The 16,422-nt window shown below is 42.8% G+C and overlaps 1 protein-coding gene across 3 annotated transcripts in view; it reads right to left on the bottom strand.

The window, feature by feature from the left end:
- Nucleotides 1-16,422, bottom strand: part of KIAA1217 (KIAA1217 ortholog) — a 576,411-nt gene that overhangs the window by 548,243 nt on the left and 11,746 nt on the right. Inside the window, exon 1 of one of the 3 annotated variants that reach the window (XM_053262267.1) lies at nt 13,533-13,657. The exons of the other annotated variants lie outside the window; for them this stretch is intronic. Within the exon in view, the coding sequence (XP_053118242.1) occupies nt 13,533-13,542 (10 nt within the window). The 5' untranslated portion in view covers nt 13,543-13,657. Of the gene's footprint in view, nt 1-13,532; nt 13,658-16,422 lie in introns of those variants that run through there. 3 annotated transcript variants of the gene reach the window in all.

Raw genomic sequence — 16,422 nt, 5'->3', positions numbered from 1 at the left:
TGTGTTATCATACTTTTATTGTCCTAACCTGCAATGGCCAAATTTGCAATTGTGTTCTAAAAGCTTTTTAAAAATCTAAGAACTACTGTGGAGGAATAGCTTCCTATCCCACCCATACTTTTACTGCTGCCACCAAGTAGACTTTTTGTATGGCTGGGTCTACTACAACAGCCCTTACACCTTTACCAAAAAAAAGATATGAAAAACCAGAAACTCAGTAGAGTGGAAAGGCTCATAGGCATGGGGTGGAGACAATTAAACAAGCTTCTAATCTTTATATAAGAAATTTTACGGGGGGGGGGGGGGCGGGGATTGTTCAATTAAAACATTAACTCTTTAGTTTCTTTACACAGCAAAATATAGAACGCAAAACAAGTACCTAAAGAGCATACAGGAGAAAAGAAATATTTGGGGAAACACATAAACTCAGCCACCTAAACTGGTCCCTACACAGAGTTCTTAGCAGTTACCTCAGCAACTGGACTGCTGTGCAGTCTCTTTTCCTGGTCACAGCTCAGCCTGGGGTTCAACCCAGCCTGGTTTTTTTGTGATTACAGCTCTTGTACCAGCCACAGCACTGATTTTCTCAGCCTGTGCTTGCAATTCTTCAGCTCTGGTTCTCCAATTGAGTCTTCCGAGAGACTCTCCTTCTCCCTCTTTTCCAAACTGCACACTGACTTTCTCCAGGACTCTAACTTCTCCCAAGCCTCTCCTGCAGACTGATTCCAGGACTCTCCTAAACTCTCCCTAAGTGTACATATTTTTGCCCCCACAGTTTTCCAAACAAACCAACTAGAACAACTCAAAGTTTCCCTACATTTTCCCAAATATCTTTCCCCTCCAAAACCAAACGGTCAACTGATCGTCAACTGTTCTGTGAAACAAAAACAGGCATGAACTTTTGACCTTGCCAGCAACAGAGTCCAGCCAGCATTCTAACACACATTATTTGCAATACTGAAGAGGTTTGTGCCTCATTCCTTCACAACTACTATAAAATTTTATCGATATTGCCAGAGGACTGCAAATGAAAATTGGCAGGAATGTCTCCATGGAGTAATCTTTGGAGGAGAGTATAAGAATTTATTAATTGTTACCCTAAGCCTGACCTTAACTGTTTCCTCTGCACAAAAATGTCAGCAATTTTACCTTCATCATTTGGGGATAGGGATAAAGAAGTGATTATATACAGAACTTTAAGTGCCGTCTGGGGGGTTAGACGTTGCCAAAAATCTCTACAAGCATCCATCCCCTTGTGGTACCAATGGACAAAATCTGTGAGCCTGGCTCATGGACTATGCAATGTATGGAACTCCCTTATCTTTACTCTTCCTGGCAAATGTGGTTGGGCTTGGCTTGGTCTGGCCACTATTTAGTTTTGTCCTTAAGACTGGTAGATTGTTCTAAAGCAGGGATTCTCAATGTGTGGGTCCCCAGATGTAATTGGACTTCAACTCCCATAATTCCCAACCAAAAGGGCTGGGGATTATGGGAGTTGACGTCCAATACACACTGAGAAACCCTGTTCTAAAGCTTTGCTGGATGTTTCCGTTGTGAACCACCCTGAGGATCCCACTGGGATGGAAAGTGAGAGGTATACATAGTTTTACAAAGACATAATAATGTGGCATGGCAGAAAGATCGCTCAAGGGACAGAGGTATGACTAATGCCTGGGAAAAATAATTTTGGGAACTGGATTGAAAGCCAGGACTATAGCAGGAAACACACCAGGAAAGCAAACAGGGCCAGGAATAAATGTTCAGGAATAAATGCTGGAATTCTGCTTCTCCATTTTAAAAGGTCTGGAAATGTAGGGAGCTCTTTGCACAGACTCTTTGCCCTGGATATCTCAAGGGAGATTGGAGATATTGGAGTATTGGAGGAAACTTCTGAACATTTCAGCTTTGGGTTGTTTACCACTGTGCTTTTTCTACGCCCACGTTATGTGGAGGAGCTAAGCAAATTAGTCAGGTAAAGGTCCATTTCACACAAAAAGTTGTAGCAATGCAGAGTTCATTTTGTTGCCAGTTATTATATCTCAAAAAATACATATCTAAAATGAATGGTAAGCACCAGTAGTTCTGTTTAGATAAGAAAAGCTTCGACACTTTCAGATTGCATCATCCAGTTTAAGAGTTTTGCCAGTGGAGATCCTCTCCTTATGCAAAAGGTCCTCTCCCACTTATACAAAAGGGTTTATTTTTGCCGATTTCCCCTTCCTTCTGCAGCCCCCTGTGTGCCACCCCCACAATAATGCTCCTGAGGATCTCCAATCCTCGGGGACATATTTTCAGGAGGGAGGGGACTGCAGAGAGAAGAGAAGGATCAGCAAAAATTACCATTCCCCCTTGAGCAAGTCAAAAAATTCTGACACAACTTTTAGTCAGGATACTACCCAATGTTTTTAAGGTGGAAAGGGTTTAATCCTGGCAACTTTACCTAATTCTAGAGCTCAGCTGTAGTCTGTGAAGACAGAATAAGAGTCAAAAGCTCATCTAAAGCTTTTAGAAACTTACATATGCTTGCAGAGAGGAGTAGAGATATAAAATTTCCAGAATTTTTGAAGTGGGGGGGTTCCCCTGGGGAGGAGATGGAAATCAGCCGGGTGGGGGGGTTTGATATGCATGCAATACTTTTTTTTTTTTAAGGACCCTTTACAGATCTAAAGTCACATTGTTTATTTTGAAGTATTTGTTGTGTGTAGCCTGCTTTGCTCATAGCACTGATCATGTTTGGTATATTACATTTAGAAGTATAGTTTATTCAGGCCAAATGTAGTCATTTACTTATAAATTTTACTTAATTTTTGTTACAAATGAATTGCAACCTGCTGAACTCCAAGGAATTCAGCACCTCTGTAAGCCAGTTTCTTCTATTTTCAACATCAGCTTTTTGCCTGCTTCTCATAACTGTCAAAAACTGTTGAAGGCAAAACATTAATTTTGAAAGCTGGCGGTGTGGCTTACATACAGGGCAGCACTCTGCCAACTGAAGAGTGGGACAAGCATGTTCATTCTGTGCATCCCCCAAACCTTGTCCTCGCTTCTGCCATGCTTGCAGAGGTTCTGTCATTATTAATGATTGTATCATTGCTGCAGTGACTTCCCGTCACTTTCAGAAAAAGAGAAAAGGGGGGTAGACTTATTGAATACAATTTTGCCCCATGAAACTTTGTCTAATCAGTCTCATTTTATGGGCTATCACTATCAGTTTCTGCTTCTTCTGATCCTTCATTTTTATCATCTCAGATTTATGAAAACTGAATTGCCTGGATTGAGACACGCCTCTCTACCTTTTCACATGTTCATTTATTTCTTGATCTGGTATATTTCCAAACATAGACCATTTTATTTCACATGCTGCAGGAGATGGAGGAATCTGAAGCAAGCAAAAATCTTGGGAGAGTGAAGCCCAGGACAATTTTCCTTATATGAATATATTTGAACACCTTAGGTATTTCATTTAATTCCAAAAGAAAATATTTCATAATCCATTTTTTCCATTTTTCGGGGCGGGGGGGGGAGTCCTGAAAAAATGGTGGTGGTGGGCTTTCCCCCCAAATTCCTATCTTTTCCAGGCTTTCACATCTCTAGAGCAGAGACAACAGGAAATTGTGCAAGTCACAAGGGTGCTCAGTATTAAAAGGTAATTTGATTTTGGGCTCTATAAGCAGCATTACATGATGGATAGTGGTCAAAGGGTCACATTTAAGAGTGCCAGATATAAAAGTTAGCATTCAACAACTTAAGTGCTGAATTCACCATGTCAGCAGCAAGCTTTTCCAGTAGTTAGCACAACAATGAATGAGATTAGCTGAGGCTCTTGTAAATGTATATTCCTTACAGATGGGTATTTATTAATCTCCTTAAGGAGGTGAAAGGTTATCTGTGGTCATATTAGCAAACAGCAGCTTATGATTTTGGCTGCATGCTATTCTTGGGGAGAGTGATAGCTTTTAATGCATGCTAAACGTCACCACATGTCCTCAATCATATAATTCCAGTATATCAAAAGTTCAAAGAATGAATATGCTTACAGTTGTGTGGCTGTTTGTTGCTGTTGCTGTTTTAACACAGCACATGCCACTAGCACAATCTGCCAACATCACTGATTAATCTGACAAAGTGAAAAACAACATTTGGCATTCCCCCCACCCCCACCCTCAAAAAAAGATTATCTCAGTACATTTCTACTGTTAATTATTCCTCATTTTAGATACAAGATATGCTTATGCGGGAATAAGCATAAACTTGGTTTGAAGCTTAGAGCAGGATATTATGTATTTAATGAAGTGTATCTACCTTCAGTTGTAACACAGAAGGGTTTAAGAAGACCTTTAATCTCAAAAGGCAAGAGATCAGACATGAGACAAGCAATAGACATAGTAATATTCGCAGCCTCCACGAGCTCCCTGCTGCCCTTACATAGATACTGCCCACAAGATGCTCTAAAACTCAGCGTCTCTTCAAATGCTTCAAGTCACGTCTGCTCCCATGGCGCCTTTAAGTATTATAAAGAGGGTCTCTTAATTTTCAGTCTCCAGTGGAGATAGCTGAGCTCGGGGAACAATGTTTTAATACTTTGATGGTTTTTAATAGTTTTAACATTGTTTTAAATCTTAAATTATTGTAATGTTTTAACCTTTTTATTTGTAGTATTGTTTTGTTGTAAACCACCCAGAGACTTGCGTTTTGGGTGGTATACAAATATGTTAAATAAATAATAAATAAACATCATGGCATTTTATGGATTCAGACCATTGGTCCATCTATAACAGGGCTGCACAACTTCACCCTTGCAACTGTTGTTGGACTAGAACTCCCATTATCCCCAGTCACTATGGCCAAAAGTCAGGGAAGGCGGGAGTTGTACTTGTAGCCGGAAGGCCAAGGTTGTGCAGCCCTGCACTACGCCCTCCAAGTTTGGAATGAGGCTGTTAGATCACTCCTGAACAATGCCCTTCATCCCCAGTCCTTCTCTCTAGACTGGAACAGTTAGGCTTGGCTTTGCAGGCACTTGGAAGGCCTCAGCCTCCTCATGATTACAGTGGTATTCATCTGAAAAGGTGAATGCTGCTTTCGTGATGGCGGGCACTTCCATGTGTTGGAAGTGAAAGACTATGCGCTATCTCTTGTCTCAATGACATAGGAGGTCAGACTAGTGAGTCAGAGGGCTAGAAGGTCAAGACATTGGTCATCTCTTCTCCACTGCTCTGACACTATCCCTTTGATATGTAGATTGCTAATCTCAGGGAGTTCCTTCCTTCAAGACACTTCCTACTTCCTTCCCTTCTCTTCCCTTCCCTTCCTTCTCCCTTGCAACATGCAAGCTCCTCTCTCCCTGCGCCATGTGTGCAGAGATGCAGAATCTATCTGCATCCAGCTAGATAGATAGATTAGAGATCTTGTCTCTTCACTTTCCTATCTAGAATGGAGTTCTATAATAAATACTCCTTATATTGATTTGAAACTATGAACTGGCTCCAAGTTATTTTACTCTCAGCATACATGCATGCCTAACCAAATTCCGCTGTGTTGTGCCTCTGTTCACTCTGCTTTAATGAAAAGGGTTTCTCCTACCAGAGAGAATCCACAACACCACGACTAGAGTGCCCCAGTCTCTGGATCACCTCTTCAGATGAATATCACTGTAATCATGAGTGGCAGGCTGAGGAGTCGACAGGGCTGCAGACGGACTTCCAGCCCCATTTGGGATGCTGTACCTGAGTACAGTGTCTCTTAGAACAGGTCACTCACACAATCAAAAACTGCATTTACCTGGGTTTGGGAGCTATGTGTGCTCCCAATTTTTGGTTGTGCCTGGGTAGAAGTGATTGTGCGGAAGCAAGGGAGGAGGAAAACCTGGGTAGCTTTTCCTCCTACCTGGCCTCCACATAATCACTTCTACCCAGATTTTCCTCCTCCCTTACTTCCACACAACTGAAAATTGGGAACGCACACAGCTCCCAAGCCTGGGTAGAACACAGTTTTTGATTGTATGAATGACCTCATAGTGTTTGTCTGCACCCATGTCACGGTTAACTGACTGGAAATCCCAGTTTCAAACAGTGACTTAAAACCAACTATGGTTAACATTAACCTATGCCTAGATGGAAAACTATACTGGTATTAATGCAGAAAAGGGAAGGGAGAGGTAGAAGGAGCATGCAAGCCCGTGGAGCACTCCCAGTCTGTAACCCAACTATACTTGGGTCTAAATGGAGGGACTTCTGAATCATGGTTCAGAAACTGGCTGCAGGTGCATACATGGTTTAAAGATGCCCCTTTATTACAGTTGCACTGCCTCTAGGTGACCAACCTGAGGCTCGCTATTGACTACAACTCCCATCATACTCAACCACGACTTATTGCAGCTAAGGATGATGGGAGCTGTAGTCAATAACTGGAGACCTTCAGGTTGGCCATGCCTGCACTAATGTTTCTGTCATGGATTTCCCCTCATAATCAAACACATTTGGTACCTCGCATTAGGTACCTCAAAGTAAACCGCCTTGGGGTTTTCTTTTAATGAAAGGCGGTATAAAAATGTAAAAATATAAATAAATAAATAAATAAATAAATTCTTTTAATCATAATCTTGTTTAAAAACCTCTCATCTTCATGAATAATTATTTTCTATCTTCTCCACTAGTTAATACAAATTAAGTTACTCCAAAAGTTTAAACACAATCATGCAATCTACTTTCCCATTCAGTTGAGATACTCATCAACTATTTCCTTCCAGATTATTCCCACTTAATATAGAAGTTATCAAAACCAATGAGAGAGAAAAGATAAAACGCAGCCCCTGCTTTAATATTTTACAGCATCACACTTGTAGATCTGATATACACTCAATCAAGCTTAACCTTATTTAATGCCCTTGACAAAATATCTCGTCAGAAATTTAACATGCAAGGCAAATGCATGAAATATTAAAGCAAAATCTCCCCTTCACACACATCTAAAAACAAAAAGTTTCCAGCAGAAGTATGGACTTAATTCATGCTGCTCAAAAGTGGCAGAAAGAGACCATTGTTTTATACTCTGGACATAGTGGTCTTTCTTGCCCCAGTAACCTTTAAAATTCCTGTTCATGTGGAAAACAGCACAGATTTCACAAGACAGAGGAATAAACAGGAGATGGAAAGCCACATGGTATTCAATGAAGGCCAAGCCTTGCTCCCTATATCTGTCCGTCTCACCGTTCTCATCGTCCGTCTTCAGATGTTGTGGGACTACAGTTCCTATCATCCCCAGCAAGAGAGGCCAAAGACTGAATAATGGGAATTGTACTCCAACAACAGCAATGAATTGTACTCATCCTTGTACTCCATTCAAGGATGAGAACCCCCCTGATCCAGTGGCATGATATGTGCATATAAAAAGGGGTCTGAAAGAATTAAGTAGTACACCTAATCCACACAATCTGAGGTCTACCAACAAAGTAACATAGAAAAAGAGGGACTGGACTACTTCTTGGATCTCAGGATGCAGTAGCAAGAAAATTTTAGTCAATGGTAGAAATCCCCCTAATCTGGGGTTTCTCAAACCTGAGCCCCTGGATGCTGAACCACAACTCACATCCATAATGGGAGTTGTCGTCCAACAACATCTAGGGGCTCGAGTCTGAGAAAACTCTACACTAGATTTAGGGCGCAAAAGTTGGCCTTTATTGAATACCATATGGCTTTCCGTCTTCTGTTTAATGATCTGTGCTGTAAAACCTACCTGGGGATGATGGGAGCTGCTAATAGTGCCCTGGAGGTAAAACCTTATCATTAAGTAACTCCAAAACCCTATTCACACATTATGTTCAACATATGTACAATCTGCATACAGTGTTCACATGATATTCAAATGTTATGCTTGTGTGATTGATTGATTGATTGATTGATTGAGTGCCGTCAAGTTGGTGTTGACTCTTAGCGACCACATAGATAGATTCTCTCCAGGATGATTTGTCTTCAACTTGGCCTTTACGGTCTCTCAGTGGTATCATTGCTGTCATAATCGAGTCCATCCACCTTGCTGCTGGTTGTCCTCTTCTTCTCTTTCCTTCAACTATCCCCAGCATTATGGATTTCTCAAGGGAGCTGGATTTAATGTGTCTGAAATATGATAGTTTGAACCTGGTCATTTGTGCCTCAAATCAAAATTCTGGATTGATTTGTTCTATGATCCATTTGTTTGTTTTCCTGGCTGTCCATGGTATCCTCAAAAGTCTTCTCCAGGACCAAAGCTCAAAAGCGTCAATACTTTTTCTCTCTTGCTTCTTCAAAGTCCAGCTTTCACATCCATAGAGTGTCACAGGAAAAACTACTGTCCGGACAATTCTAATCTTTGTAGGTATAGACATGTCTATGCTTGTGCTATGCTTATGCTACAGGTATGCTGGTGTACAGTCATCCAGTTCTTACCTGTGCCCTGCATTTGAGATGACCCATGCCCAGATTCACTTTTAAAGTGAATGCATGTACAAAATACGTACATGTGTACAGATACCTGTATGCAAGTACCACCATAATGTATGAATAGGACTTAAATGTCCACTTACATGAGCACAGGCTGTGGGAGGGGGGTGAGCACCACTGTTGTTCCTTCTAGCTGCTGCTACATTTCCTTTCTAGTGACACCTGGGAGAAGTGTTTATCCCACTCAGGAAAAGCAGGAGATAAAAAGATGACAAAAAGACTGATACTACAAGGAGGCAAGAACAGAACAACAAAGAGGTCATCAAGGGAGTCAGTTGTTTGATCTATGATTTAAAGCTTGCACAGCACTGGGTATGTAATGAACATTTTCATCCCTTTTTAGTTGCCCTCCCTCAAAGATCTCTGAAAAGGGTGACTTTTCAACAACAGTTTGGTGAACTGTTTCCCCTTATTCCACAGAATCACAAAATGTTAGCAACAGAAGGGACCTTGGAGCTCTTCTAGCCCAACCCTCTGTGCAGGAAACTGCTGGAGCAACCCTGAGAAATGGCTACTCTGCCTCTGTTTGGGGACGTCTAGTGAAGGGGAGCCTACCACAGCATGAAGCAGTTCCACTGTCAAACAGCTCTTGCAGATAAGAAATCCCTGCAGATTTAGGTTAGATTGGGGGTTCTCAAACTTGGGCCCCCAGATGTTGTTGGACTTCAGCTCCCATAATCCACAGCCACAATGGCTTTGGCCACTGGGGATTAATCTGCTGTTCTTCAGGTTAAAGGTAACTCCAGCTCCTTGAACCATTGCTCAATGTGTACAGTGTAGGGGTGCACTCAGAACTGCTAAGACAGGCCAGATCAAAGCGAAATGAAGAAGTTGGAATCTCTCGATTCAGTGGTTTATCTACTTCAGCATTCCACTTCTAACAGCAACCAAAAGCCCCAGAGAGCAGCACAGGCAGGGAAAGAGGCAACAGTTTTCCAATTTGTCCTCAGCAACTAGTGATAAGAGCTGCATCGCCTTCAGACGTGGATAGTTCTATCCTCCACAAATTTGTCTAATCCTTTTGTTAAGCCATCTGTGTCAAGTGGCCAGAACAGCATCCGATCAATGAATCCCATAGCTTAATATCACAGTGTATACAAAACAGTACTCTTTCATTGTCACTGGAGATAAACCTTCTTCCCATCAGTTTCTATCTCATGCCCCTCCCATCAGTCACTCTTTTAAGCTGTAAATCCTCTCTTCACAGCAACAGCGCACGTTAAAAAATAAAAAGTCCTGCAAGCACTGTTGGTCTTGTGTGGTTCCCTCATGTGAGTAAATAGTTTTATGCTGTCAATGAGACTGGCAAACAACTGCAGGGACTGGAGATGTACTTGAGCCATTTTGGAAGGGCAGTATACAAATCAAATCAAATCAAATCAAATCAAATCAAATCAATCAATCAATCAATCAATAAATAAATAAATAAATAAATACTATGAGAAAAAAGATTTAAATGCAAGCAATTATCTTTACAATTGTCTTTAAGTAAACTTTACTTAATTGTCTTTAAGTAAATCTGCATGTTTAATTAGGTCAGATCTAGTAGAATAGTTGTAGTTAACTCTTAAACCACCTGGGTTATGATGCGCACAAGCACCATTGCTTCAACCTCATTTCAACTTTGACTGTAAAATTACACTGAGGACACATGTTGGGCAGTATACAAATAAAATAAGCTTTGTACTGACAGAGCTTATGAGTGAACTTCATGAGCATGTCCAAACTTGGAGGGAGGCTTACTAGGATTCCTATAGAAGTCTTATTTCTGTTGGACAGACTTATAACCCCTAGAAAACCCCATCCAAGGCCTCCAATCCTGCATAGCAGTTTCCTTCTCTAGTCAAGTAAGGTTTAACTCAGGATAGCATGCATTTTATTCATCTCATTTCAAGCATCTAATTATGCATCTTATTTTACTTGATTGATTGAGTGAGTGAGTCAAGTCGGTGTCATCAAGTCGGTGTCATCGCTTAGCGACCACATAGATAGATTCTCTCCAGCATGATCTGTCTTCAACTTAGCCTTTAAGGTCTCTCAGCAGTGCATTCGTTGCTGTCATAATCTAGTCCATCCACCTCACTGCTGGTTGTCCTCTTCTTCTCTTTCCTTCAACTTTCCCCAGCATTATGGACTTCTCAAGGGAGCTGGATTTAATGTGTCCAAAGTATGATAGTTTGAGCCTGGTCATTTGTGCCTCGAGTGAAAATTCTGGATTGATTTGTTCTATGATCCATTTGTTTGTTTTCCTGGCTGTCCATTGTATCCTCAAAAGTCTTCTCCAGCACCAAAGTTCAAAAGTGTCAATGCTTTTTCTATCTTGCTTCTTTAAAGTCCAGCTTTCACATCTATAGAGTGTCACGGGGAAAACCATTGTCCAGACAATTCTAATCTTTGTGGGTATAGGCACATCACGGTGTACCCTGCTTTTTTATCAAATGGTCCCAAATCAAACCATTTCAGAGCAAGAAGTAGCATTAGTACTTAACAGCTTAAGGTCCAAAAGCCTGATAAGAAAGAAAGAAATTTGTTTTCCTTGTTTTAAATACAACCACCATCACGGACCAGTTCTGCAAAGTGTGTCTAAGCAGGGAATTCAACAAACTGGGAGCCACCACCCAAAAGCTCTTTCCTGGTAGATTTCAACTTTACTTCTGACAGTGCCGTATCGGCAAAAGGGCATCATGTCCTGATCTCAACACAGAAGGGGAGGTTGCCCATATGGAAGAAGGAGCTTCATCAAATAACCCAGACACAAATCATTAAGGGCTAGAATGATAGGGCAAGCCCCTTGCCTTTGCTCAGAAGAGAGTCTGAGACCTCATCTCCACACTGAGTCTCAGTGTGGGTTGAGTCACAGAAGTATGCCCAGCACCTCTTGCTCAGGGAGACAAGTTTCATTCTCTCAGGTGAGTTGTAGAGTCTATGGAAAGCACAAATTTGGGCTAGCTAATGTTTGTGGATCCCTGAATAAAACCAGGACCTTGAATTTAGCCTGGATTCATTTTTTGTTAAGCTAATTTCTCCCCCACGTTTTGTCCTGAGCAATGCAAAATGTCCTGACCTACTTTCCACAACTTACTCAGGACAGAAGTTAGACATTTCTAATAGATGTCAGGCCTATCTAGACAAGCTTTTAATCAAGAAAGTAGCAAGACAAGACTTCCATATCCACTGAGAGAGAAATCCCAAGAGGCTATAAAGAGCTACCTCAACAGGCCCAAGCAACAGCTGGGTCAAAGTTCTGACACAATTTCATGCTAACCATTATAAATTTTATAGATTTAAGAGTAACTTCGAATACTGTGGGCTATGGCAGACCAAGCTTAATTATAGATTTAAATGCTGTTCTCTAATATAACCAGAGTTTAGCTGAACCTTGTAAATAAAAAAGCATCCTGTGGAATTGCCTAACGTACTTTGTTCTGTTAACTCAATATGTCAATCTCCTATGCCTTCCCTTCACACTGCCTCACCACCCCACCACCCCTATGTTCTTCTCCAAGCACTCTCAAAAGACGGCAAGGAGCTAGAATGGGCAGCTGCCATTAGTGCTGCATTGTGTTCCTGTTGCAGAGCATTAATGAAGGTTATTCTTCCAATTCCCATGAAGTCTTAGAAGTGCAGAATCTAAATCTACGAAAAAGAGAAAGGCCTACATACAGTCTCAGAGTGACACTATGGAAAATGCACATTGGTCTCTCCAAAGCTCTCCCAATTTAGAGATGTGGGTTCAAAACAGAAAACCTTTAAAGCAGGCTTTATGAGTAGGGGTTGCAGAACCAGTTCGAATCAAGCACCAGGGGATCCCTAGCAACCCAAACTGTGCTGGAAAAAGTGGCAGGGGCGGGTGGGAGGTCACCTTAGGCACCGTAGCTCCATAGAGCTGATGGAAGCGCTGACGGGGCCTAGGGGAGCTGCTGCCGGCTCACCACAGCTGTGGAGCCACAGTGCCTAGGGTGACCTTCCACCCGCCCAATACAGTTCAGCTTGCCGGGGATTTCCTGGTGTTTGTAAAGGAGAATCCTTACTGGATCCCCCTTTACAAGCATCCTGAACTGGGCTGAACCGGGTCAAACCAGTTTGACCCAATTTGTGTGCATGAACTAAACTGCCCCACCAGTTCTAATGAACCGGTTTGCAGACCAGTGGTTCGGTTTGAAATAAATTCAAATTTGAACCGATCTGCCACCGGTGATTCTGTGCACACCTCTATTTATGAGCATTCATATGAGTGTTGAACACTCTCATACATTATGTTCAACCCTCATACAATCTGTGTACAGCATAGACAGGTACAGATTAAGACAGAGATAGTCATTCACGTTATGTTCAACACAGATACAGCAGTACACTGCCTATCTGTACCAGGTATCTGAAGGACCTTTACCCAGGTTTACTTTTAAAATGAGGACAGGCACATTCATTCACACAAACATGTGTACAGACATCTGAACACAGGTACAACATAATGCCTGATTAGGGCTATAAAGTAAAGTGTGCCATCTAGTCGGTATCAACTCCTGGTGACCACAGAGCCCTGTGGTTGTCTTTGGTAGAATACAGGAGGGGTTTACTATTGCCATCTCCCACACAGTATGAGATGATGCCTTTCAGCATCTTCCTACATCACTACTGCCCGAAATAGGTGTTTCCCATAGTCTGGGAAACATACCAGTGGGGATTCAAACTGGCAACCTCTGGCTTGCTAGTTAAGTCATTTCCCCACTGTGCTATTAGGTGGCTTAGTGCCACCATATTTTAAAGAGCCCTACCCTACAGAGACTAAGCACTGGACTTACCATCTTGCTCCTAGAGCAAGATGATCCTTGAATAGCCATTTGCTTTTTAAAGCTAGTAGAATGAATGGAAAACCCACATGTGAAACCACACACACAAGACAGCACTATAGTAGTTATGGGGATCCACAGCTCACCAGGTGAGCAGCTAAGCCTGGCTTGACTTATTTGAACAGCTACTGATTTAGCTTCCTCACCTGCTCAAGGGTGATAGACACACTTTAGATATTAAAGGTAGAAAGACCTTAACAACTCTTACCTCCTCTCATCAGCAGCCTCACTTTCTTTACTTGGACAGCTCACCCTGTCCTGCAGTTCTCACACACCATGCTGGAGATCTTTCTGTCTCTGCAGCTCCAGAGAAATCCAGCCACGGAAGGGGACCCCAAGGAAGGTTAAGCAACAAGCATGCATTTGCAAAATTAAGCCTCTGTGAAAAAACACAAACACAGAACCGTCCACATAGGTGGTAATGAACAGTTCCTGAAAAGTACCACAACCAAGTACCAAGGCTATAGTCCGGGAACTGTGTTATTTGCAAAAGCACCACAACCCCTTCCTCACCCCCCTGACCCATACACTTTTCTTCACCAACTGTCAAGTGCTGTGCAGTCATGAAAACTTTGGGCAGAGATAACCAGATCGTTGGCAAATAGAACTACCCCCCCCCCCATAGAGGCAGTAGTAGGAGATAATTTCCCATGTTGATCTGAACTACATTTTTGGCTACAGGTCTGTAATGCTTCGTCATATCTACAGAATTCTCTCAGTGTACACATTCTTATAATTTATCATCACAACAAATCTGTGAGATTTGCTACGCTAGAAGATTCTTGCTCAGAACCAGTCAGCAAGCTTCACGAGCAATCAAGTCTTTTAAGCTGGCTTTATACCATATCTAAACTCAATGTGCGATGCACTTCAACATGTCTGCCTTTGATTTACTGTTAAATCCCATTTAGTTATTAGCAGGTGATTCGGTGCAATGATAGTTCCAAACATCCCAGGAGAAAAACCAGCATTAAGAGGGGGACATCAAAAAGCTTTTCCAGGATACAGAGTGAGGTGGTTCTCATGACCAGCCTAAGCTAGCCTGGGGCAGCCCAGGTAGGGTTAGGCCAGGTGGGAGAAGCGGTGGGATGATCGTGGATCCCTCCGCTCCCTGCCCACCTAGCTCCAGGGCCAGACTGGGGGCACTGAGAGGGCGGTGGAATGTATGTGGGGAGGGCACCGGGTTTTGAGAGGAATAGATAATTAATGGTGGGAGTTGGGGCACAGGGGCACCCCGCGGGTGGGGCGCACTGGGAATATGCCCTGTTGCCCTGCGGGCCACTCCGAGCCTGCCCCTCTTAAGGAACCCAGCTGTTAGCCGAGGCTAGGAGTGCACTTGCACCCTTAACCTGGCTACCGCATATCATTTGTCTCCTTGGGCTAAGTTCAGCTCAAGAAGACACAGAGATGGGCGCATAGAGCACCCATCTGATGGGGGAATCCCCAATGCAACAGGTGTGTCACCTCTGGGATATCTGGAGCCCAGCATGACAAGTTCCAGCCCAGGACCCCTCCACCCTGCTCCATGCCTCACGGAGCTGCACAGAGCAGGGCTGCCCATGGGGGCATGCGGGAGGCGTGCCAACGATGGACGGTTCGGTCATCTGGGGGGGGGGGAGGTAGGTTAAGAGCAGCCTTCCACCCACACACTCCCAGACCACCCCTGGCAATCGTGAGAATCACCTCGGTAACTACTTATAACCTCCCAAACAAGACAGCTTAGGGCGCTTTCCAAATATACTAGGAGGTCCGAAAGTAAGTTTAGGCCCCCAAACCATTTTTCCTTAATTGATCTGCACTGCACTGTACTGGGACAAACCAAAGAAAAGGCTTTTGAGATTTAATCACAATGGAGGCATGGAGGCAAGAACTATGTACTAGCAAAGTAGTTCATGCTGTGGTAATCACGAGTCAAAAAAGTCTTTGCACAGACAAAGCCATAGTTCCATTCAATAACTTAAGTGTTTCTTCAGGCAAGTGTCTTTCTACTTTGTATGGTGTGCTGTCAAAAGCTTTTAGGCCATTTAAGGGGCTACTTCATCCACTCTCAAACACATCCTACGATGCACTCAGGCGCTTCGTACAGATAGACATTCTGTACCGTACAGTATTTCCAAAAGCAATTAAAACATGTCTAAGAATTAAAAAGCACCATTTTTAAATTTGTGTTAAATTATGCAACAGTCCTGCCATTTGTGCCGTGGGAACACTGTTGAACTTAGTTTGTGCCCATTCAGCTTATGTCAATATGACAATACTGCCTTTTCCAGAACTGGCTCCCATCTAAAGATATCCAGTGTGGTTATTTTCACTGTATAGGAAACATGCTTCTCCCCACAAGCCTGAGGCCTTGGGGAACTTACTAAAGCACATCAAAGGAGCATGAAACTGAAGCACACTTCAACTACGCAGAAAATATATTTAGATACAAGGAGAAGAGAGGAGTGTTGTTAGACCTGTGTGTTTAAACTCCACATTGAAGGAGGTAACTACCTCTTCCCACATTGGTCCTAAGGATGTTAGATCTCCTTGAGAAATGCTACCTCAGTCTGGCTGGGTGCAGATGTTTTACTGGCTTCCTTTCAACTAATGATACTTTCTCCCTACTGCCACAGTCACGGTCAGTCCTTCCCCAAGGTGGTCACACATTAATGGGCACTAGGTGTCGCAGCGGGGAAATAACTTGCCTAGCAAGCAAGAGGTTGCCAGTTCAAATTCCCGCTGGTATGTTTCCCAGACAGTGATACAGGAAGATGCTGAAAGGCATCATCTCATACTGCACGGGAGGAGACAATGGTATTCTCTATTCTATCCTCTATTCTACCAAAGTCAACCACAGGGCTCTGTGGTCACCAGGAGTCAACACCGACTCGACGGCACAACTTTACCCTTAGGAGGCACCAACAGTCTTTTTAGCCTTTTCTCATTAGGTAAATGGCCCAACCCCTTGATAATTTCTGGTGCCCTTTCCTGTGCTGTCCCTTCACCAGATTCTTCTTCATCATCATCATCATCATCAAAATAATAAACTTTGTTAGCTGCCCCATAACAATCAGAACATGTCACAACATTCTAGCTGCAAAAGCACCACTGATTAA

This window comes from Hemicordylus capensis, chromosome 6 (genome assembly GCF_027244095.1).
Source record: "Hemicordylus capensis ecotype Gifberg chromosome 6, rHemCap1.1.pri, whole genome shotgun sequence".
In the NCBI taxonomy this organism is placed as follows: Eukaryota; Metazoa; Chordata; class Lepidosauria; order Squamata; family Cordylidae; genus Hemicordylus; species Hemicordylus capensis.
The sequence above is the reverse complement of the archived record's forward strand: the minus strand, read 5'-3'. Positions and strand labels throughout refer to the sequence as shown.